The sequence below is a fragment of the Saimiri boliviensis genome, chromosome 1 (genome assembly GCF_048565385.1).
Source record: "Saimiri boliviensis isolate mSaiBol1 chromosome 1, mSaiBol1.pri, whole genome shotgun sequence".
Lineage (NCBI taxonomy): Eukaryota > Metazoa > Chordata > Mammalia > Primates > Cebidae > Saimiri > Saimiri boliviensis.
The window spans coordinates 27,254,879-27,279,257 of NC_133449.1; the positions used below are offsets into that span (position 1 = coordinate 27,254,879).

The following is a 24,379-nucleotide window of genomic DNA, read 5'->3' on the forward strand; positions in this document are numbered from 1 at the left end:
CAGGGTGGAGTATTATTACACCTTGCAATGAGAATCCGCTCCTGTCAAGTAGGTGGTGGTGTGAGGGGCCCTTGGAGGGTCAGGAGAGAGACGAGGTGAGGAAATGTCTTCGGCATACTATGCAGTCAGCTCCAGTTTGTCCAAGAACCTTTATTGGAAAAATGTCCAAGGAGTGAGATCACTGGCAGCTGAAGGGGCTGCCAGGTGAGAGGGGGAGCACCTGAGGCTCCATGGAAGACACTGGAGTAGTGCAGTGCAGCATCTGCCTCTAGGCTGTGACAATTCCTTTTGTTTGCTGGGGAAAGAGGAGTACCCACAGAAACACCGCCCTCTGAGGCCCAGAGGCAAGATGTGGGGGCAGCTGGGGATGCTGAGAGTCCTGATACAGGTGGAATGGGGTCCCCATTTGGGACCTAATGGGATAGGGTAGAACAAGTGACTCTCCCCTGGACCAGGGGATGGGAGGAGATGTCCCATCTGATATCCGCTCCCCAGGTCCAGGGGCACAGACTCTTAAAAGACTGGCTCTGCTCACAGTGGAAAGAGGATGGGTACCAGGCCTGAGATTGTGGGCATGTTATTACCCTCGGAGTCTCCAGCAGATCACCATCTTGGGCTTTCCCTGACCCCACCCCCATCCCCAAGTTGTTAGTGCATCTCTCTTCTGTCTGTGTTTCTTCCCTCAAACGTCGATGGTGTTGATGGATGGTGACTTTTTCTGTGAAAGAAAATGGTCTGAGTCTCAATTTGAGGAAGGTAATAGGTGCCACCCTTTCTCTCCAGCCTCCCCCATCCCAGGTCTTCCATTCTCCATCTTTTTCTGCCCCTCTTTGACCTTCTTCCTTTCCCTGGCTGCCCCTCAGGGGCAAAAGCACCCTTTCCGCCCTCACTGGCCCCCACATCACCTGTCTTGTCCCCACTGGCCTTCCCTGAGGACTCTGTTCTGGCCCCTTTCCCTTCTCCTTGGGATTGTTGTTGGAGTCGTTGTCCTTGATGATGTCATACTGACGGCAGAACAGCCCAATTACAGCTGAAACACAATACAGTCTGAGCCTTCATCTCTACCCCTTCCCCCCAGTTAGATAACCCCATAGCTTCTAGAAAATTATATGAAGAACACCCTGAATTCCTGGTGCCCAATGCAGTCCTCCTCTCTGGGCTCTCAACAGCCTCCTCTCCCTCTCTTCAAACTTCGAATCATCCTTCCTCAAGTAAGTATCTCCCCACTCCATTTCTTTCATTTTTTTTTTCTTTGAGACAGAGAGAGTCTCGCTCTGTTATCCAGGTTGGGGTGCAGTGGCACCATCTCGGCTCACTGCAACTTCCTCCTCCTGAGTTCAAGTGATTTTCCTGCCTCAGCCTCCTAACTGGGATAACAGGTGCTCTCCACCACACTCCACTAATTTTTGTATTTTTAGTAGAGATGGGGTTTCACTATGTTGGCCAGGCTGGTCTTGAACTCCTGACCTCAGGTGATCTGCCTGCCTCGGCCTCCCAAAGTGCTGGAATTACAGGCGTGAGCCACTGTGACTGGCCCGTTTCTCTCACTTCTTTTTCTCCTGACAACCTTTGCCACCTCCCACCTTTACTGAGTCCCTGGTCCGCTGTCTAGCTGCTTACTCACCAGCCCACATAAGCAACACCACCACAATGATGACCACTTCCCCAGTCTGCAGTGGTCGCTCTCCATCAAGACCCTCCACTGTGATGTCACCTGAGAAGGGAGAAGGCAGACTCCAGGTTACTGGGGAATAGCTCTCTGTGCAGACATACGCAGGATGGAGATACAGGGGATTAGAGAGGGCAGACCGTCATAATGTTGCCCTTGGAGTGTAGGGTAGCCTTTCCCTGGGAGGAAGCCTGGTGGACAGGTGGTTAGCGACCAAAAAGCAGATGGCTGCAGGTTAATTACTCACTCATGCAGGCTGCAGCTGATGTGAAGTTGGGTAACAGGAAGCTTAGAAGCCTTTCCCCTGAACAACTCAGTACCAGCCTGTCTGTGCTCAATAGCAGCCTGTCTGTACCCAGACCCCTTCTCACCTGCTTTTCCTTCCTTTCCTGGCAGTACAATATTATGAATTGATTAATAAATGAATTAAATCATCCTATTCACCTCAGCTGGACTATGGCTTGTCCTGGGGAAGTAAGAGGCTGCAAGCCGGGTAAGCTGCCAAAGAATCCAATAGCACAGACCCTCACCTGGGCCTGAGCTGTTTGAAGGTAGCCGGTCAGAACCCTTGAGAGTTCGAAAGTGCACCCGGGGCCCTGGGGGGCTCTCTCCCCGAAGGCCGATGCTCCTGACCTGCACCGTGTAGTCACTGTCTTCAGCCAGGCCCCAGAGGGCACAAGCCCGGGTGGTGGTGTTCACCTCCCGAATCACACGCTGCCCGGGGCCATTCTGCCGCTGCAGGGAGATGAGGGGAGAGGAGGACAGCCTCAACCCAGTGCCAGGCCACAAGGCTCAACCGAGACTCTTCAACATCCAAGCACTCCGTGGGAGTGGCGTGAAAAGGGCAGCCTGAGCCAGGATAGCCTGCTTCCAGATCCCCCCACCTAAGTGAAGGAATGTGCAGAAATCCAAGGACACAGGTTGGGGGAGCAGAAGGGTGATTCATACTTGCTGGGAAATGGAGTAGCCAATGACGATGTTGCCTTCTGGGACGTCCCAGGACACAGTGGCCGAGTTGGCTCTGAGGTGAGTGACCGTCACATTCACAGGAGAGGGAGGCCGGTCTGCAGGAGCCAGGGTGTTAACAGGTTCACCCTCTGACTAGCTCTGGTGGACCCTCAGCCCCGTTCCCCTCTACTCACCTGCCCGCACAAAACCCAGGTCACAGCTGACCAGCAGGAGGACCGTGGGGCTTAGATATGGGGAAAGGGGCATCAGCGAAGCCATGTCCCCACCGAGTCCGCTGGGGGGGCACTGGGGCATCCGCTTGACATCCAGGCGGGGCTCCTGGAGGTGGCAGGAGTTGTGGGGGGGTCAAGGACTGCCCAGAACGCACGGGAGGGAGGGTAGCAGCTCTCCTGGGCTCCCCACAGCTCACAACAGCCCTATTTTCCCCGCGTCCTCCCGCCCCCGCATTGCCCGGGCGCCCCCAGAGCGCGGTCAGCCCTGCCCACACCCACCTCCGCCGGTTCTCGCGGTCGGTCAGGCCTCCGGGGGCTGCTCGGTGTCCAGAGGGCGGCCCATCGCCCGACTCGGTGGCGCTGCCCCTACCCCATCCTGGCGCGGGCCCGGCGAGGCGGGCAGCGCGGGGCCGAGCTGCGGGCCGAGCGGGCGCGGGTCTGCGGAGCCCCCAGAGCTCGGGCGGGCGGGGAGTCTGTCCCGGGGCGGGGGGCGTTGCCCGGACGCTGGCCTGGGTCCGCGGTGCGGGAGGCAGTGCGGCGGCGTCCGCCCGCCCCTGCAGCGGGATGTGACCGTCCCGGAGAGCCAGCCGCCTTCTGCAGCGCTGGCCCCGCTCGCTCCGCCGCAGCCCGACCCGGACGCGCGGGCCCGCCCCGCCCCGCCGGGGTTCTGGCCGCCGTCATTCCCCTCCAGCCCCCCACCTCCGTCCTGTCGGGGCTCCTCCCACGACCCTCCCAATGGCGCCTCCGGGGCCCCCATCCCTTATCCCTTCTCTCTCCCAGCTCAGGCGGAGGAGCCGGCGGGGGCGTCGGGGGAGGCTCGGGTGCGAGGGTCTCCGGCACCTGGGAGACCCCCTTCCTCCCCGCGTGGAAGAGCCAAGTTGGGAGGAGGAATTCCACCTCCAGTGCCCGAGGGGCTAAGAGGAGAGCGGACAGAGTGATGGAGATAATAATTGCTTTAACAATCCCTTACTTACAGACTGCGTCAGCTTTTAAGTCTCTTTCCCATTCATAATCTGATTTCATTCCGTTCGCTTTCTCATTCATTCTTTCATTTATTCAGCAGATATTTATTGAGCGTCTCTTATGTGTCTAGTTAAAACCTGGAGATACAGAGATTGTTAAGAGTGTTGGGTTTCTAGGGAGAATCAAAGCTCAGAGACCTATGGCTTTTAAAAAAAAATGTTATTCCTTTCTTTTCTTCTTTTTTGTTTTGTTTTGCTTTTGTTTTTGTTTTTCTAAAGCTCTGCCACTTACGGTGTGGTCTTGGAGAAACTGGTTTATCTGTGCCGCAGGTTTCCCACCTGTAAAACAAAGCGAGTTAAACCTCACAGGGTTGTTGTGAGGCTCAAATGAGACAATGTTGGGGAGAAATCTTTATAAATTTCACAACACCGTGTGAATGGATGATGATTGTAAATATGCACCAATTTGTTAGTTACTTCCTTTGTTCAATAAGCATGTAAGCCCTTAGATTATTTCATGCTTTGGTTGAGCTTGAAATGTGGAATGAGAACCTGGGTGTGAGTCCCAATTTGTCCAGCTGTGTGATCTTAAGCAACCAGCTCAACTACTCTGAGCCTGTTTCATCATCTGAAAAATGAAGGTGTCAATATTGGCCAACATCTTCGTGTTGGTGTATCCCATGAGATACTGTGAAAAGTGTGTTGTTTAGTGTAAATAGATGCTGGCTAACATTGTGTTTAGGGCAGATCCTTTGGTTTCTAATTCTCCATGCAGTATTTCTGTCTCTGTGGCATTTTTCCGGCTCTAGTGTCCAGTACAGTGTGTGCACACTTGGGGCTCAGAAGCTTCTGCTGCCTTCCTTTCTGAGAGGAGAGGGTAAAATGGGACCAGTGGGACTTTGCCTGTGGAGCATGTGATCAAGTCATGGGCCAGGTCCTCTGACTTCTGCTGACCTGGCCACCCTGATCTCTGGCCTTGGAGGACACCTGCCCAGGGATTCACTGCTCTGGGTGTTGTCCTGAGTTCCCAGATTCTAGGTCCTCTGGAGAAGAGGGCATTGTCCCTGTAGGATAAGAGTCATGAGCCTCAGGTCTTCCTCTTCAGGGGCCAAAGCAGAGACTGGGGAGTCAGGGTGCATGCAATAAGGAGTTTCCCTGAGGTTACCAGAGGGCTGGGGGCCTAGTGACCAGGAAAGGGTGGTGCAGGCGGTGGTACAGGGGGTAGTGCCCTGAGAGCCCAGGGTGCTTGGGTTAATCATCACTGTGGCTCAGATAAGGCCCTGCCAACTGGAAGCAGAGTCACTGTGACCAGAGGGGTTTATGTGGCTGAAGAGGCAGGCAGAACAGTGTATCCACAGCGTGGGACCATGCCAGCCACAAAACGGTTTCAACATGTCATTGAGACCCCGGAGCCTGGCCAGTGGGAGGTGAGACCCCTTCTCCATGTTGGCTTTCCTTGCTGATTCCTAGAATTATTTTTCATCCAGTCCTCCGTCCACCCTGGGTTTCTGCTCACCTCTTTTTCCTTCCTGACATTCTTTCCCTAATATGCCCAGAGTAGCAAGTGCAGGCTGAGTTTCTGGTGGTGTGTGTGTGTGTGTGTGTGTGTGTGTGTGTGTGTGTATGTGTGTGTGTACAAACTCTGTGCCTGTTGCCACTCCCACCTCCAGCTCAGCAGGCATGAATGAGCCGGTGGCTTCCTGCTCCTTCCTTGTCGCCTCTTCCTTCTAGTTGTCTGGGTATGAGGCAGCTGTGCCAATCACAGAGAAGTCAAATCCACTGACCCGGGACCTAGACAAAGCAGATGCTGAGAAAATTGTTCGACTGCTGGGGCAATGTGATGCTGAGATCTTCCAGGAGGAGGGGCAAGCCCTGCCCACATACCAGGTAACCCAGACCCGTGCCCTGGACCCTGCAAATAAACATGCCAACCCCAATCCCACCTCTGCCCTCCCTGACCATGGCTCCTGATACTGGAAACTCCGAGACCTCCTCCCGCATCCACCGTCCGCCTCTTCTTGGCTTCTGATTCCTGCCTGTTCCCTGCAGAGACTCTACAGCGAATCCATTCTGACCACCATGGTGCAAGTGGCTGGAAAAGTTCAGGAAGTGCTGAAGGTACCACCTTCCTTCTGCTCCCTGCCTCAGCTTTTCTGTTTCCCTCTTTCTCCTTTTTTTGGTGTCTATTTCACCAAAAAAATAGATCTCATTCTCCTTTCTCCCTTTTGGAGATCCTCCCTTTTGGATCCTTATTTTTATCTTATTATTAATAATAACTTACCTGATTAATACTTTATAATTGATAATCTACTTTCACAGCTATTACCCTCACAAAAACCTGTGAAGTTGATATGATATCTGTTTGTTTGTTTTTATCAGATGAAAAAACAAAGACTTAGAAAGACAATCACTGTAGCTCGCTCAAATACACCCAGCTAATAATTGCTGGATAACGCTGCTTTTATTATGTACTTTTATTTAGATGACAAAGCTGCTCTCAGTTCTTTCGGGGATAAGTAAGGATTCGAATAAGTAGTGGAGCAAGACATGGGAGTCAAACTGGTTTCACTAATCTGTGTTCTTTTTGCTACACTACACTGAGGGTATTTGTTCACCTTTGTGATGAGAGGAGGGATAAGGAGTCTTTTCAGTTCCTCTTGCATTACTGACAAAGAATATGCTTCCCCCAACTTAAGCCAGGGCCTGGTGATATATGCCTTTTTCCTTCTTCAGGAGCCAGATGGGGGGCTGGTTGTATTGAGTGGAGGGGGCACCTCTGGCCGGATGGCATTCCTCATGTCGGTGAGCACCCTGGTCCCCGGTTTTCTTCCCTCTCCACTTCTTGAGGTGACCCTCAGGACCATAAAGATCACCATAACTGAGCTCCCAGGTGTCTCCCTCACTCGACCTGGACTCCAAGCCCGGCTCTCTCTCTCTCTTCCAAAAGCTAGACGTCACCATGAAGTCCCATTTCTTCTGAGCCCATCTGAGTCCCACCAGTCTGTTGTCAATGTCTCTACATCCCATGCACCGCCAACTAATCATCCCCAAGTGGCAGCTTTAAGCGCCAGATTCCATGTAGGACTGCGTTAAGCACTGGTCTAAGAGAATCATTACATAGTCTCTGTCCTCTAGGAGTTGAACATCCAGGATAATTGTTTCTTCTCTGTCATTACCCCTTCACATCCTCTCCCCCTTGACAGGTGTCCTTTAATCAGCTGATGAAGGGTCTGGGACAGAAACCTCTTTACACCTACCTCATTGCAGGGGGTGACAGGTAAGCCAAGCTAGCCTGTGAATATTTTGTTTGGCCTGAATGGTGCTTCTTAGAAATTGAGTTGAATGCCTTTAGGCAGAGATCGTGCCCAGCTCGCCTTAGTCCCCCCATTCCTTATTGCCTTACACTTGGTCCACTTTACATACTTATGTTGCCTGACCGGCTGTTGTAGGTATTTGGGTTTTTCAACTCTGTGGAGTGTCTGTCATGGTGCCCAACAAACAGTGGGTGCTGATTCAATGATAGTTTTCCCTTTATTCCCATCTCTTAATGTAGCCCGCCCTAATAAACCATAGGCTTCTGCTTCCCAGCCAGTGCCACTGACCTCGAGTCTGTCCTCTTAGGTCTGTGGTGGCCTCTAGGGAGGGGACGGAAGACAGTGCCTTGCACGGGATTGAGGAACTGAAGAAGGTCTGTGCTTCCCACTGCTACCTGACCAGAGACCTCTATCTGTTCCTTCTCATGGGGACATAAAAGCCCCAGCATTCAGCCGAAGCCTATTCCCTCCCTCCCCTGTTCCTGGCCTGGAATCCTCCCAGTTACACCACGTTGTCCATCCTCCTCTCCTAGGTGGCCGCCAGGAAGAAGAGGGTGATTGTCGTTGGCATTTCTGTGGGACTCTCTGTGAGTAGAAAGATGGGTTGAGTGGATGAATTTTAGAGACAGGAAGTGAGTGGGAATGGAATAGCATGGGAGCTAGATCAATGAGGTGGGTGCTAGAAAGCAGGAAGTTTGCTCAAGGAATTTTGGTTTTCGTTTCACTAACTTGGATTGAGTTGTATGAATGTGGAAGATGGGGAAGGGATTCTGTTTCAGAATAACTGTATCAATCAATCAACAACCAAGATACGTAGACTGGTCCAGGGGTAAGCGAACTATACAGGCTGGCCAATGTAGCCAGCTGCCTGTTTTGTAAAATACATTTTTTTGTTGTTGTTGTTTGTTTGAGATGGGATCTTGCTCTGTCATGCAGGCTGGAGTGCAATGGAATGATCTTGGCTCACTGTAGCCTTCACCTCCCAAGTTCAAGTGATTCTCCTGCCTCAGCCTCCAGAAAAGCTGGGATTATAGGTGTCCACCACCACCATACCCAGCTAATTTTTATATTTTTAATAGAGACAGGGTTTCACCATGTTGTCCAGGCTGATCTCGAACTCCTGACCTCAAGTGATCTGCCCGCCTCAGCCTCCCAAAGTGGTGGGATTACAGGCATGAGCCACCGTGCCCGACCCTAAAATAAAGTATTATTTTGTGGTTTTTCTTGAGATGGAGTCTCCCTCTGTCTTCCAGGCTGGAGTGCAGTGGCATGATCTTGGCTCACTGTAGTCTCCGCCTCCTAGGTGAAGCGATTCTCCTGCCTCAGTCTCCCAAGTAACTGGAATTACAGGCACATGCCACCATGCCTGGATAATTTTGTATTTTTAGTAGAGACAGGGTTTCACCATGTTGGCCAGGCTGGTCTTGAACTCCTGACCTCAAGTGATCTGCCCACCTTGGCCTCCCAAAATTCTGGGTTTATAGGCATGAGCCACCGTGTCCAGCCCCTAAAATAAAGTTTTATTGGAACACAGCTATTTTTGTTTATATATGGTCTAGGGCCTCTTTCATGCTATAGCCATAGGATTGAGTAGTTGGACAGAGACCATAAGGCCCACAAACCCTAAAGTATTTACTATCTTGCCTTTTACAGAAAAATATGGGCCCTGGACTAGTCCCTTGCAGCTTACAGTATGGTGCCTATACCAGCAACATCAGTGTCACCTGAGACTTGTTAGAAATGTAAAATCTCAGGCCCCATCCCAGACCTACTGAGCGTTTTAACAAGACTACCAGGTAGTTTGAGAAGCACTGAGCCAGATGATTCCAAGTTTCCTCTCAATTCTGCAGCTCTCTGGCTCTAAGAATTCACTGAGCAGAAACTAGATCCTACCAGTGTTATATATGGAAGGAAACACACAAAGAGAAGGGGATATTGACTTCAAAGAGCTTACAATTTAGTTCAGTAGTATTCCAACTTTACCACGCAGATTTCCTTGGAGTACTTGTTAAAAATGCTCCTCCTTCAAATTTGGATCCAGTAGATTGTAACTGTACCTAGGAATCTGCATTTTGAACAAGCATTCTGAAGGATTCTGATGCACTCGAGCCTCGAGCACCACTCAGAGTAATGACCCCCTCATCACGCCCTTCTCTTTCTTCACCATCAGGCTCCATTTGTGGCAGGCCAGATGGACTACTGCATGAACAACACAGCTGTCTTCTTGCCAGTCCTGGTTGGCTTCAATCCAGTGAGCATGGCCAGGTGAGCCTTCTGGAATGACTGGCCAGCCCTGGGGCAGGCTGGAAGGGAACACGTCAAAGTCTATAGTACAACCATAAGGGAGAAAAGGTTGAATATAGTCTTGTTCACCAAATCTCAGAATATTAAATATGGGGTGCCCCTAAGCTTACAGGGTTTTTTTTTTTTTGTTGGTTAAATTATTATCTTCTTGCTTCAGAAAGGATTAAAGGCAACTTATAAAGGATGCATGAAGTATAAGATAACTTACATTCAAAACAGGGATTGAAGAGGCAAGAAAAACAAGAGATAAAATGGAGGAGAAAATGGGGTCAGGAAGATGCATACCACAAAGATTTGTGCTTCCATTTGGGGGTGAGCTCCAAGCACCTTTTCAAAGTAGCAGTATAGTGTGCTAGATGGCTCCGTACTCTTCTTTGTCCGACTCCCTTATTTAGTGCCCATTCTCTCTCATCATTCCTGGCACCCCTTTGCTCCCCCGAGGCTCCTCAGATCTCTCACCCTCTTCCCTTCCCTGAGAGCCTTTCATTCCCAAATCACCTCCCTCTTATATTTTCTATGTCAGTGGTCACTCTGATCTCAGAATAAGTCAACATATTAAACCAGTAGTGCTCAGATGTGGTTCTGTGCATGAGCTGCCTGGGGAATGTTACAAAAAAATAAAGAAGACTCTTAGTTCCTTGTGTAAGAGGTCTGGTTTTGTAGGTTTGGAGTAAGGCCCTGAAATATCTATTTTTTGAAAGCATCCCTGGAGATTCTGATGCACAGCCAGGTTTGGGGAACTCTGCTAAATAAACCATTGGAGTGGGCCACCTGACAAAGCTGAGGGCTTCCTGACACCAAAGGGATGCGGCAGAGGCTTGTTGATGATTTTAGAGCAGCTTTTTGTATTTAGCGGTGGTCTTGGGAAGGGGGACAAGTGGGTTTTTCAAAGGTGCTTTTTCACCTCCCAGATTCTAGGCTGTAGTATAATTTATGCGAAGGTGTAAATGCATCTGAAATACCCTAACCCTGATCCTTTTCATGGAGGGCCCTCCTTCACCAAAATTGTATCTGCTGCAGTGGATGCTAATTTCAGGCCCTATGACTAAGCGAAATGAAGAATTTCAAACAATGTAGGCGTGGAGATCTTCCAGTTGTTCCTTAAATCAGTGGCTCCCAAACTTGGCTGATTTTCAGAGTCATCTGGAAAGCTTTTTAAAAATATAGATTTTTGGGCTCCATTCCAGAACTACTGAATCTGAATCTTAGGGTGGATGTGGTACCCAGAAATGGGTAGTTATTAAAAAATAAAACTCCCCAGATGATTTGGATGCCCAGCTGTGTTTAGGAATCTAGACGTTAAACCATACAATATGAACCCTGTCTCTGCTTTCTGCTTTAGTCTCCTCTTTCTTAGATCTCTAGCAAGTTTCAGAAATAGTTTGAGGACAAATGACAGAAGACATTTTACACAACGGGCATGAAATATGTGAAACTCATCTGCCCTAGCAGTGATACAAAAATAGTTCAAGAAGGGATGGAAACTTTGCAGGATGGGATGATAAGGCAAAATTTGGGGTGCCATGTACAGAGGTAACTAACTCTTTGAGGTCCTGCCATGATGGGTGATTCACAAATTATCCCCTAGCAAAGCCATTAGAAACCAACTAAAGAAGATCCCCATTCTTTGAGATTCCATGATTTGTAACTAAGCAGATAACAAGTCTGCCTTATTAACACATTAATTTGTTCCTGATTAATTCATTCAAGGAATGTTTGACAACTGTGAGGTGCTCTACCTACCTTGCAGCTTTGTTCCCTCACTGTTATCCCTCCCTCCAGTACTGAGGGTTCACTCTTTGGAGGGATTTCCAGAATGTATTTCCATGAATGGGAAGGGCTTCTGGTGAACCTTAAGATGGAAAATAAGGTGGCAACTTTGACATTTGAATGACAGGCATTCCCTAAGGGGCCTGCAGAGGGTGAGGTTACTGTGGCCGTGGCATTGGGGCTTATACAAGACAGTTTGGGTCTCAGGCTGGAACTTTAAACTTGAGTGTTGGCTTTGCTCTGGGCTTGAAGTGCTGAATGTTTTATTAACTCCCGTCCTTGGGGTTCAGGGACACAGTGCCTCTAAAAGCTCCAAAGCATAAGTCTGTGTGAAGTTATTGACCTCTGACCTCAATCCCAAAGCAGTCTTTGATCATGACTCCCAGCTGAGGCCCTTCTTTGAAATCCTCATAGACAATCTCCCCACCTTGTGTCTCTCTGGACCCCAGAAATGACCCCATTGAAGACTGGAGTTCAACATTCCGACAAGTGGCAGAGCGGATGCAGAAAATGCAGGAGAAACAGACAGCTTTTGTGCTCACTCCTGCCATCGGGGTAGGGCTTCTCCTTTTTCTATGTTCTCCAACCCCTCAACGCCTGGGAACTGCTTGCCACCTCCTTGGGGCCTCTGATTTTACGTTCTGTTACATCTTGTTTAAATTCCTGAGGCTTTGTGAGTCAGCTAAAATGTTATAAACCAAATCCTATTTTCCCATTTACTTTTTCACCTTAAGATATTTCATCTTCATTCCAACCCTGTCTCTCAAATCGTTAATCATTAAGCACTTTAGTGGTCGGGGGCAGTTTCTGTTTAAAGAAGCTCTTTGCCATCTATGTATAGACAGCGTTGAATAGCCACGGTTATGTCTCAGTCTGTCTTACACATTTACATTTTAAATATGGGCTTTAAAAAATGGGGTGCAGTTTTGTTTCATTCTGCCTTCTAAATCCTCTCCAAAATTGGCCGGCCCTTCTTAGCTTGAAAGCTGTTTTCTCCTGTTCCTTTTCTCTCATCTGGATTGTGGATACATTTCGCTAGCCCCATTTCTCCTCACTTGGGCCTTAGGAGGGCCTTAGCCAAATTCCAGCCGGTGCCTCCCTCTACCAGTGATGGCCATGCGATCTGAGACTTTCTCCTCCATCTTCCTTTTGTGAGATAGGAAGGTAGAATTCCATATGACATAGGAATTCCGTAGCTTCGACCTCCCAAATACTCATCTCTCTTTCCTCCTTTCTGCAAATGTTGACTTTCAATCTTCTTTTCTCGTAACTACTGTTATCATTCTGTTTGCTGGAATCTCTTTGCTGTCCGGTGTGCTGTGTTCCACATCTGGACCCTGCAACGGCTGCTTCATTGGTCTGTCCAAAGCATGTGACATGTGGTATTTGGACTGATAAACTACCACAGAAAATGGTGGAGGTGACGGAGGTGGGGGAGAAATTTCTTGGAAAGAAAAGTGCTCTCTGCGCCGAGTGTGATGTCTCATGCCCGTAATACCAGTACTTTGGGAGGCCAAGGCAGGCAGATCACTTAAGGTCAGGAGTTCGAGACCAGCCTGGCCAAGATGGTGAAACCACATCTCTACTAAAAATACAAAAATTAGCTGGGTGTGTTGGCAGGTTCCTGTAATCCCAGCTACTCAGCAAGCTGAGGCAGGAGAATCTCTTCAATTTGGGAGGCAGAGGTTGCAGTGAGCCAAGATCGTACGACAGCACTCCAGTCTGGGTGGCAGAGCAAGACGCCATCTCAAAAAAAAATAAATAAATAAATAAAATAAGAGAGAGAGAGAGAAAGAAAGAAAAGGAAAGCACTTTATGAAAAACCCTTGACCCAGCTGACAAGAGACCCAGTCACTGTGACTTCGTCCCCAGAGAGTCCTGAATATATACCCAGGAATGACCAGAGGAGGCCTTTTCCCTCTTTCCACTCTTCCTCTTAGTCAGGCGCACCCCAGCACCCTTCCTCACAGGCACACCAGGGGCCAGCAGTACTATCACATGCACGGCCGGGGGTCGCTAACAAGCGGTCTCTGGAGTCTTCATCCTCTCCCAATTCCTCTTGGGTGTCTTTGCCTCCTTCAGCCTGAGGGTCTCAGCGGCTCCTCCCGGATGAAAGGTGGAAGTGCCACCAAGATCCTGCTGGAAACCCTGTTATTAGCTGCCCATAAGACTGTGGACCGGGGCATTGCAGCATCTCAAAGGTAGGGGAGATCTGGACAAGAGAGCGCTCAGAGTCAGGTGAGCGTGAGATGGTGTGGATGGGGAATGGCAGGTCTAGACCCAAGGACTGGGCTGCGGGCAGTAAGACTGCAGCCCACCATGCCTCCCCTGGGAAGGGAGCTGGCGGGGACGTGCTGTTGCTCCCACCATGTAGTCACAGAGTCCAGATTGTCTCCAGTGGATCCTGGATTCTTCAGGTCCGGACCTAATCCCTGAGCCTGACTGGGGCCTCCAAAGCTAGCCTGGCTCCCGAGGGTCCTTTGATTTGGGGGGTGGTCCAAGTCATGCAGGTAGAGCTCATCCCACCATGGGCCAGCCTCCCTCTCCAGGGTCTCTAGCCTCACTCCCAGGCTGTTCACTCCCCTTCCCAGCGGTTCTCAGATCCTGCTCCTCCTGGTACCCTCCTGATGCCCTCATCCCTCTTTCTGATCTTTTGTTTTCTGCCCACTGAATCCCTTGCTGCACCCCCCCGAACACAGTCTGGCCCTACTCTCTGTACCTCTCCAGGGACCAGAAGAACTTAGTTCTAAGGGATCTATGCCTTCACCTCCCTCGTCAGGGAGGTACTCAGTCTTTCTGAGAGGCATTGGGCCCTTCCTGGGAGCTGGTGGCTTTTCTCCCAGATGCCTCCTGGAAATCTTGCGGACATTCGAACGAGCTCATCAGGTGACCTACAGCCAAGGCCCCAAGATTGCCACCTTGATGAAGCACGTCAGCACCAGGTGTGTGGATATGTGTTTAGAGGTGGGGATGTGGCCCAGATGGAGAATACCGAGCGCAGGGAGACTCTATGAGACATGTTAACATGGTGCGGGTGGTGGGATTGCATGTTGAAGGGTCGTGGTGTGTTGACTCCTGTCTTCTTCTGTATGCATCTCTGGCCTCTTTTCACTGTAACCTCTCACGTCCTAACCTCTGACCCATTCTCAGTCTGGAGAAGAAAGGCCATGTGTACTTGGTTGGCTGGCAGACCCTGGGCATCATTGCCATCATGGATGGAGTAGAGTGCATCCACACCTTTGGCGCTGGTGGGACCCCAGTCCAGATGTTCTTCCTGCTTCCTCCTGATCCCAACCGATGGGGCTGCTCTCCAAACACTGTCCTACTCCCAACCCATAGGTGTTTGTCCGTGTCCCTCCTGCCCTATCTAAATAGGCACTTCAGTCAAATTCGTCTTCCTTCAAACCCCAACTCAGTCCTTGATCCCTTCTCAGCTCCCACCCCTGTGCTTAGCTGTGGCTTCCCACATGGGTCACTCCTCACTCCACACCCCACTTACCACTTTTCCTCCCAGTCCCATTGACTCCCCCTGAAGCCTAGAAACTTCCTTTCCTATAAAGCCAATCTTTCCTCTCTCCTTGTTCTTAAACCTCCCAGATTTCCGAGATGTCCGTGGCTTTCTCATTGGTGATCACAGTGACATGTTTAACCAGAAGGCTGAGATCACCAACCAGGTTGGAGAAGAACCGGACTTGGGGAAGTTGGGCAGATCACTGGTGTGCTGAGGGTGGAAGCTAAGGGGAAGGTGGAGCTAGGCAGGGAGTTCACTGAAATAGATAGTCCAGAGAAATGGCCGGGTGTGGTAGCTCACTTTGGGAAGCCAGGGTGAGCGGATCACAAGGTCAGGAGTTTGAGACCAGCCTGGCCAACATGGCGAAACCCTGTCTCTACTAAAAATTCAAAAAGAGCCAGGAGTAGTGGTGGACACCTGTAGTCTCAGCTACTAAGGAGGCTGAGGCAGGAGAATTGCTTGAATCGGGAGGTGGAGGTTGCAGCGAGCCGAGATTGTGCCACTGTGCTCCAGCCTGGGTGACAGAGTGAGACTCTGTCCCAAGGAGGGGGAAAAAAAAGATAGTCCAGAGAAGAGAATATGAGTCAGAAGTCATGAGGCTTTCGGGGGTAGCACGGGTAGTGTGGAAAGCTCTAGATCCAATCCCCAAACCTGGCCCTAGTCCACTGACTTGCTACATCATCTTGGGCAAAACACTGTACCTTTATGCCGGGCGCGGTGGCTCACGCCTGTAATCCCAGCACTTTGGGAGGCTGAGGTGGGTGGATCACGAGGTCAAGAGATCGAGACCATCCTGGTCAACATAGTGAAACCCCGTCTCTACTAAAAATACAAAAAATCAGCTGGGCATGGTGGTGCGTGCCTGTAATCCCAGCTACTCAGGAGGCTGAGGCAGGAGAATTGCCTGAATCCAGGAGGCGGAGGTTGCGGTGAGCCGAGATCGTGCCATTGCACTCCAGCCTGGGTAACAAAAGCGAAACTCTGTCTCAAAAAAAACAAGCCAAAAAAAACCACCCCAACACTGTACCTTTTTGAACCTCTGCTTTTTCACCTGTAGACAAAACTGTTAGATCTCAAGTCTGTGCTTTAGAGTGTTTTCATGGGAGGGACCCTCCCATCTTCTTCTGCCCCAGGGTCCCCAGTTCTCCTTCTCCCAGGAGGACTTCCTGACTTCCATCCTGCCCTCCCTCATGGAAATTGACACTGTGGTCTTCATTTTCACCCTGGATGGTAAGAGGAAAGATGGGAGTGAGGAGGGGGGAAGTAGAATGACTCAGAGGCACTGTTATTTTTCTGGGTCTTAGGGTACCTGCTCAGAGGGAGGGATGGGGTGAATATCCTGACTGGACCCCAGCCAGGGGAGCAGGAGGAACAGCTGCACAATCAGCCTTTTGACTCCAATGCCCTCCTCTTCCTGATATCCTGATGTCCTTTGGCTCTGATATCCTCCTTCCTAGACAACCTCACGGAGGTGCAGACTATAGTGGAGCAGGTGAAAGACAAGACCAGCAACATCCAGGCCCTGGCACACAGCACCGTGGGGCAGTCCTTGCCGGTGAGAGTCCAACCGTGACAAGGGGACCCAGGCGGCAGTTATAGCCAGGTCTTCCTGGAGATGCTTCTCCTGCTCCTCTTTCTCTCTCTCCAGATCCCTCTGAAGAAGCTCTTTCCCTCCATCATCAGCATCACATGGCCACTGCTTTTCTTTGACTATGAAGGGAACTTCATCCAGGTATGGGGAATGGGAAAGTCATATCTGCATTAACAGGCTGGGAGGGAGAGGGACTCCAGGAATCAGAAAACCCAAGGCTGGAGGATAGAAAGCTCAGAGACATCTCTGATCTTCACAAAGCCAACTGGGAAAGGTCATGGGTTACCAGGTAACTAGTCAGAGTTCCCAAGGCAATGAACTACTGGGCTCAGCTGTTTCTAGGAATATGCAAAAAGTGCAGGATATGCCACCAGTCACCTGACAGGTGTTCATTTGTCCTTCAGGACAGGTTAATTATTATTATTATTTTTGACACAGAGTCTTGTTCTGTCGCCAGGTTGGAGTGCAGTGGTGCAATCTTGGCTCACTGCAACCTCTGCCTCCTGGGTTCAAGTGATTCTCGTGCCTCAAGCAGCTGGGACTACAGGCATCTGCCACCACGCCCGGCTAATTTTTGTACTCTTAGTAGAGACAGGTTTTTCCCGTGTTGGCCAGGCTGGTCTTGAACTCCTGATCTCAAGTGATCTGCCTGCCTCAGCCTTCCAAAGTGCTGGGATTACAGGAGTGAGCCACCACACCCAGCCTGGTTTTATCTGTCTAAATAAATTGGAATTGTTTGAAACAAAGAGGCTTTATTTGGCCTGGTCAATCTTTAGCTATAGAAATATTTTCATCGTGGTTCATGCCTTTATTCCCAGCACTTTGGGAGGCCGAGGCAGACGAATCACCTGAGGTCAGGAGTTGGAAGCTAGCCCGGCCAACATGGTGAAACCCCACCTCTATTAAAAATACGAAAAAATTACCTAGGCATGGTGGCAGGTGCCTGTAATCTCAGCTACTCAGGAGGCTGAGGCAGGAGAATTGCTTGAACTTGAGAGGCAGAGGTTGCGGTGAGCCGAGAATGTGCCGTTGTACTCCTACCTGGGCAACAAGAGTGAAACTCTGTCTCAAAACAAACAAACAAAATAAATATTTTTGATGTAAACTGTTTCTACACTTTTATTTATATTTTTCTTTCTTGCCCTCCAAAGTGACGGTGGATATACTTTTATTCTGATAAAATTCAAACCTACAGAAAAATACAAGAATGGTACAGGGAACCACCCACATTCTTTTCCCTAGATTCATCAATCATTAACATTTTGCCATATTTGCTTCATCTCTTTCTTTTCTCCTGAATTATTTGAAATATAATTGGAGCTGGGTGCGGTGGCTCACGTCTGAAATCCCACACTTTGTGAGGCCAAGGCAGGCGGGTCACAAGGTCAGGAGTTTGAGACCAGTCTGACCAACATGGTGAAACCCCGTCTCTACTAAAAATACAAAAAGTAGCTGGGCATGGTGGCGCACACCTGTAATCCCAGCTACTCAAGAGGCTGAGGCAGGAGAATTGCTTGAACCTGGGAGACGGAGGTTGCAGTGAGCCGAGATCATGCCACTGCACTCCAGCCTGGATGGCAGAGTGAAACTCCATCTCAAAAAAAAAAAAAAAAAAGTGCCAGGCATGGTGGCTCATACCTTGGGAGCCACTTTGGGAGGTCAAGGTGGGTGGATGACAAGGTCAAGAGTTTGAGATCAGCCTGGCCAACATGGTGAAACCCTGTCTTTACTAAAAATGTAAAAATCAGCCAGGCCTGGTGGTGCATGCTTATAGTCCCAGCTACTCGGGAGGCTGATGTAGGAGGATTGCTTGACCCTGGGAGGCAGGAGGTTGCAGTGAGTCAAGATGGTGCCACTGCACTCCAGCCTGGGGACAGAGTGAGACTCCGTCTCAAAAAAAAAAAAAAAGAAAGATAATTGGAGATACTGCAATATGTCATACTAATCACTTGGCATATTTCCTTTAAAAACAAGGGCATTCACTGCATAATTACAATATAATTTTCCATTCAGGAAAATGACAATTTATATAATACTATTATCTATTATCCAGACCATATTCAGTTTCTCCAAGTACTCCTGTATTGTCTTTGTTTCCCAGATCCAGGATCCAGTCAAGGATAATGCACTGTATTCAGTTATCAGGTCTTTCGGTTTTCCTTTATTCCAGATGAGTTTCTTAGTTGTTGTTTTTTAACTCTTTCATGACATTGATATCTTAGAAGTCCAGGCCAATTGTTTCCCAGAATTTGCCTCACTTTGGATTTGCCTGATTATTTCTTCATTATATTCAGGTGAAATTTTTTGGCAGGAGTACTGCATAGGGGAGGTGTGCCCTTATCAGTGTATCACATCAAGGAGGCACCTGATGTCTGTTTGTCCCTTTATTGGTGATGGTACATTCTATCATTTGGCTAAGATGGTGTCTGTTAGATTTCTCTTTATTCTATTCTGCAGCAATCTTTCACCCAATGGTTTTAGCATCCACTGACAATTCTTGGTTGAATCAATTCTTACTATGGTAGTTTTTTAAATGGTGATTTTCTGTTTCTGTTCTTTCCATCTATATTCAGTAGTTGGCATTCTTCTGTAAAGAAAACCTTTCTCGGCCGGGTGTGGTGGCTCACATCTGTAATCCCAGCACTTTGGAAGGCCAAGGCAGGAGGATCACTTGAGGCCAGGAGTTTGAGGCCAGCCTGTCTGACATGGCAAAAACTCATCTCCACTAAAACTACAAAAATTAGTGGGGTGTGGTGGCATGCACCTGTAGTCCCAGATACTTGGGAGGCTGAGTCAGGAGAATCGCTTGAACTGGGAGGCAGAGGTTGCACTGAGCCGAGATCATCCTCTTGAACTCCAGCCTGGGCGACAGAGCAAGACTCTGTCTCAAAAAAATAATATTAATAAAATAAAATAAAATGGTTTTTTTTCTCTCCACCCTATCTACCCTATCTATCTTTATTTTTTAGTGTCAATATGGACTCATGAATTTTTTGTTGTTGTTAAATGTGTTTTAATCCATTCTTCTTATTATTCATTATTTATTTTAATGCTCAAAATGAGAGCTCATTCACGCTGGATCCTGTGTCCTTGTGATATAGCCACATCAGTATTTGAACACTCGTTGTTGTGTTTCTTTTTGCAAAATAATAATAACAATACCCTTCTTATGCAAAAGGTAGCATCTTTCTTTCTTTCTTTTTTTTTTTTTTTTTGAGATGGAGTTTCGCTCTTGTTACCCAGGCTGGAGTGCAATGGCGCGATCTCGGCTCACCGCAATCTCCGCCTCCTGGGTTCAAGCAATTCTCCTGCCTCAGCCTCCCAAGTAGCTGGGACTACAGGCACGCGCCACCATGCCCAGCTAATTTTTGTATTTTTAGTAGAGACGGGGTTTCATCATGTTAACCAGGATGGTCTTGATCTCTTGACCTCGTGATCCACCCGTTTTGTAGCATCTTCCTTACATCTTGCATTTTTTGCTCAAGATATTCTGAAAATCACTACAGTGCAGTTATTAGATCTCTTCCTCATTATTCCTTATTTGTGCGTGCGTGTGTGTGTGTGTGTGTAACAATAGTTTGCCCAGTCAATCTCCTATGCAGGAACACAAAACCGTCGTCCCAGGCTCACCTATACTTTCTGTGGTCCAGCCCTGGAGTCATTCATTTTTCTGAGCAGCCCTGGTTCTTGTTAGTGGGGTTTAGCATTTAGAAACCTAAATGCTAGGGATGTTCACTACTACTGGTGTGTCTTTGCCTCTGAGCCCTATCAGTAGAAAGAATAAGGGTGTGTATATGTGTGTGTTTAGGTATACACACATGCAGATATATACACGTATGCCTATGTATATTTACATACAGATGAATGTGTGTGTACATATATATACTCATACATTTATATATACCTATATATATAATATTTATATATTCTCACCCTTCATCCCCTTTCCCTTAGTGATAATGTTGATTTCCAACATCATCAATATATTTGCTGTCTCATTCCATTTCCATTCATGCTGGTAGGGAATGCATTTAATTAGTTACTGGTTTATCCTCCTATGTTTCTTTTTGGGAAAAAAAAGTGTATCTATCTATCTATCTATCTATCTATCTATCTATCTATTTATATATAGTTTGCACTTCTTTCTTATACAAAAGGCAGTATACTATACTCTTGTGCTTTAAGACAATATTCTGAAAATCATTCTATATTGGCTTATAGACTGTTCCTCATTAATGCTTACCTTTGTGTGTTTCCACATATATAATAGTTTACTCAGGCAATCTCCTATGTAGGACATTTAGGTTTCCTATATTTTGCTGTTATCAATCATGGTGTAATGAATGTGCATGTATTTTTGTAATGTTAGAAGTGTATCTTTGGGGTAAATTTCTAGAAATATTAGAGCTGGGTCAAAGGGTACATACATATGTCCTTTTGTTAGATATTGTAAAATTTCCTTCCATTAGGTTTACTATTTTGCTTTCCATATCAGCCATATACGAGAATGCTGCTCTCCTACAGCCTCTTTGAGAGCTCTGTGAAGCTTTTGGATTTTGCCAATCTGATAGATTAGAAATACCACTGTGTAGTATTTATTTATTTATTACTATTATTATTATTATTGTGATGGAGTCTTGCTCTGTCATCCAGGCTGGAGTGCAGTGGTGTGATCTCAGCTTACTGCAACCTCTGCCTCCCAGGTTCAAGCAATTCTCTTGCCTCAGTCTCCCGAGTAGCTGGGATTGCAGGTAACCGCCAGCATGCCAGGTTAATTTTTGTAATTTCAGTGGAGACAGGATTTCACCATGTTGGCCAGGCTGGTCTTGAACTCCTGATCTCAGGTGATCTGCCCATGTTGGCCTCTCAAAGTGCTGAGATTACAGATGTGAGCCACCATGCCCAGCCTTCTTTTATTATTTTTTCGAGACAGGGTCTCACTTGTCACCTACTCTGGAGTGCCGTGGTGTGATCATAGCTCACTGCAGCCTCAACTTCTTGGGCTCTGGTTATCCTCCCACCTCAGCCTCCCGAGTAGCTGGGGCTACAGGCGCTTGCCACCATGCCCAGCTAATTTTTATATTTTTGGTAGAGACAGGGTTTTGCCATGTTGCTCAGGCTGGTCTTGAACTCCTTAGTTCAAGTGATCCATGCACTGTGGCCTCCCAAAATGCAGGGATTAGGGGCATGAGCTACCACGCTCAGCCTAATTTTCATTTCTATTTCTCTTATTATGCATGAAGTTGAACATCTTTCACATGTTTAAGGGTCTTTAGTAAATCTTTTTTTCCCTTTGTGGAGTATTTGTTCATGTATTTTATTCCTTTTTCTAACAAGTTTTTGGTCTTTTTGATCTCTTGATTTTGACTTCTTTAAATTAACAACAATAGCCTTTTACTTCTTACCTCTGTTGTAAATATTTTCTGTTTATTTATTTATTTATTTTTCTCTCTCTGGGTTTTAACCATGCAAAAATGCTTTAGTCTTTCTGACGTTGAACTTATCAATCTTTCTTTTATTGAATTTGAATCTTGAGGCACATAATTTTTTTTTTTTTTTTTGAGACAGAGTCTTGCTCTGTCATCCAGGCTGGAGTGCAGTGGCATAATCTTAGCTCCTTGGTTCAAGTGATTCTTCCGCCTGAGTCTCCCAAGTAACTGGGATTACAGACATGTGCCACCATGCCCAGCTAATTTTTGTATTTTCAGTAGAGGCACGGTTTCGCCATGTTGACCAGGCTGATCTTGAACTCCTGATCTCAAGTGATCCACCCTCCTCAGCCACCCCAAGTGCTGGGATTACAGGCATGAGTTACTGTTCCTGGCCCAGAAAGCTTTTTCTAACACCTAAATTGTAAACGAATTCCACTCATGTTTTCTGCTAGTAAATATGATTTCTTTTCTGCTTTTTTTTTTAACACTTAGATGTTTAATTTATTGGGAGTTTATTCTTGTATATGGGTTAAAGCATGAATCCACCTATATATTTTTCCTAATGATTATCCAATTGTCCATATATATGTGTGTGTGTATGCATTTTTTTTTCTTTTTTTGAGACAGAACCTCACTCTGTCACCCAGGCTGGAGTGCAGTGATGTGATCAGATTTCCCTGCAATCTCAAACTCCTGGGCTGAAGAAATCATCCTGCTTCAGCCTCCCAAGTAGCTAGGACTACAGGAACATGCCACTACGCCTGGCTAATTTAAAAAAAAAAATTTTTTTTTGTAGAGGCAGGGTCCTGCCATGTGTTGCACAGGCTGGTTTCAAATCCCTGGCCTCAAGCAATCCTCCTACCTCCCAAAGAGCTGGGATTACAGGCATGAGCCACCATGCCTGGCTCCAATATAATTTTTTTTTTTAGACGGAGTTTTGCTCTTGTTTCCCAGGCTGGAGTGCAATGGCGCGATCTCGGCTCACCGCAACCTCCGCCTCCTGGGTTCAGGCAATTCTCCTGCCTCAGCCTCCTGAGTAGCTGGGATTACAGGCACGCGCCGCCATGCCCAGCTAATGTTTTGTATTTTTAGTAGAGACGGGGTTTCACCATGTTGACCAGGATGGTCTCGATCTCTCGACCTCGTGATCCACCCGCCTTGGCCTCCCAAAGTGCTGGGATTACAGGCTTGAGCCACCGCGCCCGGCCTATATGTTTTAATTACAGAGGCATTATGGTATGTTTAGTATCCAATAGAGTTAGTTCTTCATTCTTCTTTTTTTTTTTCTTTTTTTTCTTTTTTTTGAGACAGAGTCTTATTCTGTCACCCAAGTTTGAGTGCAATGAAGTGATCTCAGCTCACTGCAACCTTCACCCCCCGGCTTCAACTGATTCTCCTGCCTCAGTATCCCGAGTAGCTGAGATTACAGGCACACATTACCATGCCAGGCAAATTTTCTTTTGTATTTTTAGTAGAGATGGGTGTGAGACACCATGCCTGGCCTATTCTTCTTTTTAAGGATTTTTCTGGCTATAATTCCTGGACTATTTTTTCCATATGTACTTTCAAATGAACATGTCTCACTCCAAATTATGTAAAATTTAAAATATTTTTGTGTGAATGATGTTAATGTTAGTGGTATAAATGGTGTGTGGTGTAACCCGGATCTAACTGACCTCTCTCCTAAAGTGCAGTCTGACATACATTCTATAGCATCAGTACTGCATACTTACTGGCAAGTTTCTTGCTGAAATTGGTCAGATACCTGTTCTTACACTCAGTGTCCTGGTAATTCACTTGTTGAAATGTTTTCAGCATACTGTCTTCCAGGGTTTCGTGTGACCAGCAATTTCTAGAGTTACAGAATAAAGAGGTAAAACTAGCAGTAATCTGTTTCCTTAGCCTGGCTAGGACCAAGTGTATTAGCCCATTTTCATACTGCTCTAAAGAACTGCCCGAGACTGGGTTATTTATTTGTTTATTTATTTTTTTGAGATGGAGTCTCACTCTGTTGCCCAGGCTGGAGCGCAGTGGTGTGATTTCAGCTCACTACAACCTCTGCCTCCCGGGTTCAAGCAATTCTCCTGCCTCAGCCTCCCAAGTAGCTGGGATTACAGGCACCCACCACCACGTCTGGCTAATTTTTGTATTCTTAGTAGTAGAGACAGGGTTTCACCATGTTGGCCAGGCTGGTGTCAAATTCTTTTTTTTTTGAGACGGAGTTTTGCTCTTGTTACCCAGGCTGGAGTGCAATGGCGTGATCTCGGCTCACCGCAACCTCCACCTCCTGGGTTCAGGCAATTCTCCTGCCTCAGCCTCCTGAGTAGCTGGGATTACAGGCACGCGCCACCATGCCCAGCTAATTTTTTGTATTTTTAGTAGAGATGGGGTTTCACCATGTTGACCAGGATGGTCTTGATCTCTTGACCTCGTGATCCACCTGCCTCGGCCTCCCAAAGTGCTGGGATTACAGGCGTGAGCCACCGCGCCCGGCTGGTGTCAAGCTCTTGACCTCGTGATCTGCCTGCCTTGGCCTCCCAAAGTGCTGGGGTTACAGGCGTGAGCCATCATGCCCAGCAAGACTTGGTAATTTATAAGAAAAAGAGGTTTAAGTGACCCACTATTCAGCATGGCAGGGGAGGCCT

General features: G+C 47.8%; 2 protein-coding genes across 4 annotated transcripts in view; one reads left to right on the forward strand and one right to left on the reverse strand.

The window, feature by feature from the left end:
* Window positions 1–130: 130 nt before the first annotated feature.
* Window positions 131–3,476, reverse strand: FNDC4 (fibronectin type III domain containing 4). 2 transcript variants are annotated; one of them, XM_039463631.2, is made up of 7 exons: window positions 3,130–3,476; window positions 2,812–2,956; window positions 2,618–2,733; window positions 2,200–2,404; window positions 1,625–1,714; window positions 906–1,030; window positions 131–718 (listed from the first exon to the last, which is right to left on the reverse strand). In XM_039463631.2, the coding sequence occupies exons 2-7, from the start codon at window positions 2,930–2,932 to the stop codon at window positions 683–685; spliced, it is 693 nt and encodes a 230-aa protein (XP_039319565.1). In that variant the 5' UTR covers window positions 2,933–2,956; window positions 3,130–3,476; the 3' UTR covers window positions 131–682. The 2 variants fall into 2 exon arrangements, with proteins under 2 accessions (XP_039319565.1, XP_074251738.1); XM_074395637.1 differs by lacking the exon at window positions 906–1,030.
* A 479-nt stretch (window positions 3,477–3,955) lies between these two features.
* Window positions 3,956–24,379, forward strand: part of GCKR (glucokinase regulator) — a 31,996-nt gene continuing 11,572 nt past the window's right edge. For both annotated transcript variants that reach the window (XM_039463878.2, XM_039463873.2), the window contains exons 1-16: window positions 3,956–5,239; window positions 5,544–5,699; window positions 5,862–5,930; window positions 6,546–6,614; window positions 7,016–7,089; window positions 7,434–7,500; window positions 7,660–7,713; window positions 9,297–9,391; window positions 11,650–11,755; window positions 13,283–13,401; window positions 14,044–14,142; window positions 14,351–14,448; window positions 14,798–14,874; window positions 15,845–15,941; window positions 16,169–16,266; window positions 16,360–16,443. In XM_039463878.2, the coding sequence (XP_039319812.2) occupies window positions 5,180–5,239; window positions 5,544–5,699; window positions 5,862–5,930; window positions 6,546–6,614; window positions 7,016–7,089; window positions 7,434–7,500; window positions 7,660–7,713; window positions 9,297–9,391; window positions 11,650–11,755; window positions 13,283–13,401; window positions 14,044–14,142; window positions 14,351–14,448; window positions 14,798–14,874; window positions 15,845–15,941; window positions 16,169–16,266; window positions 16,360–16,443 (1,422 nt within the window). In that variant the 5' untranslated portion in view covers window positions 3,956–5,179. The remainder of the gene's footprint in view (window positions 5,240–5,543; window positions 5,700–5,861; window positions 5,931–6,545; window positions 6,615–7,015; window positions 7,090–7,433; window positions 7,501–7,659; window positions 7,714–9,296; window positions 9,392–11,649; window positions 11,756–13,282; window positions 13,402–14,043; window positions 14,143–14,350; window positions 14,449–14,797; window positions 14,875–15,844; window positions 15,942–16,168; window positions 16,267–16,359; window positions 16,444–24,379) is intronic.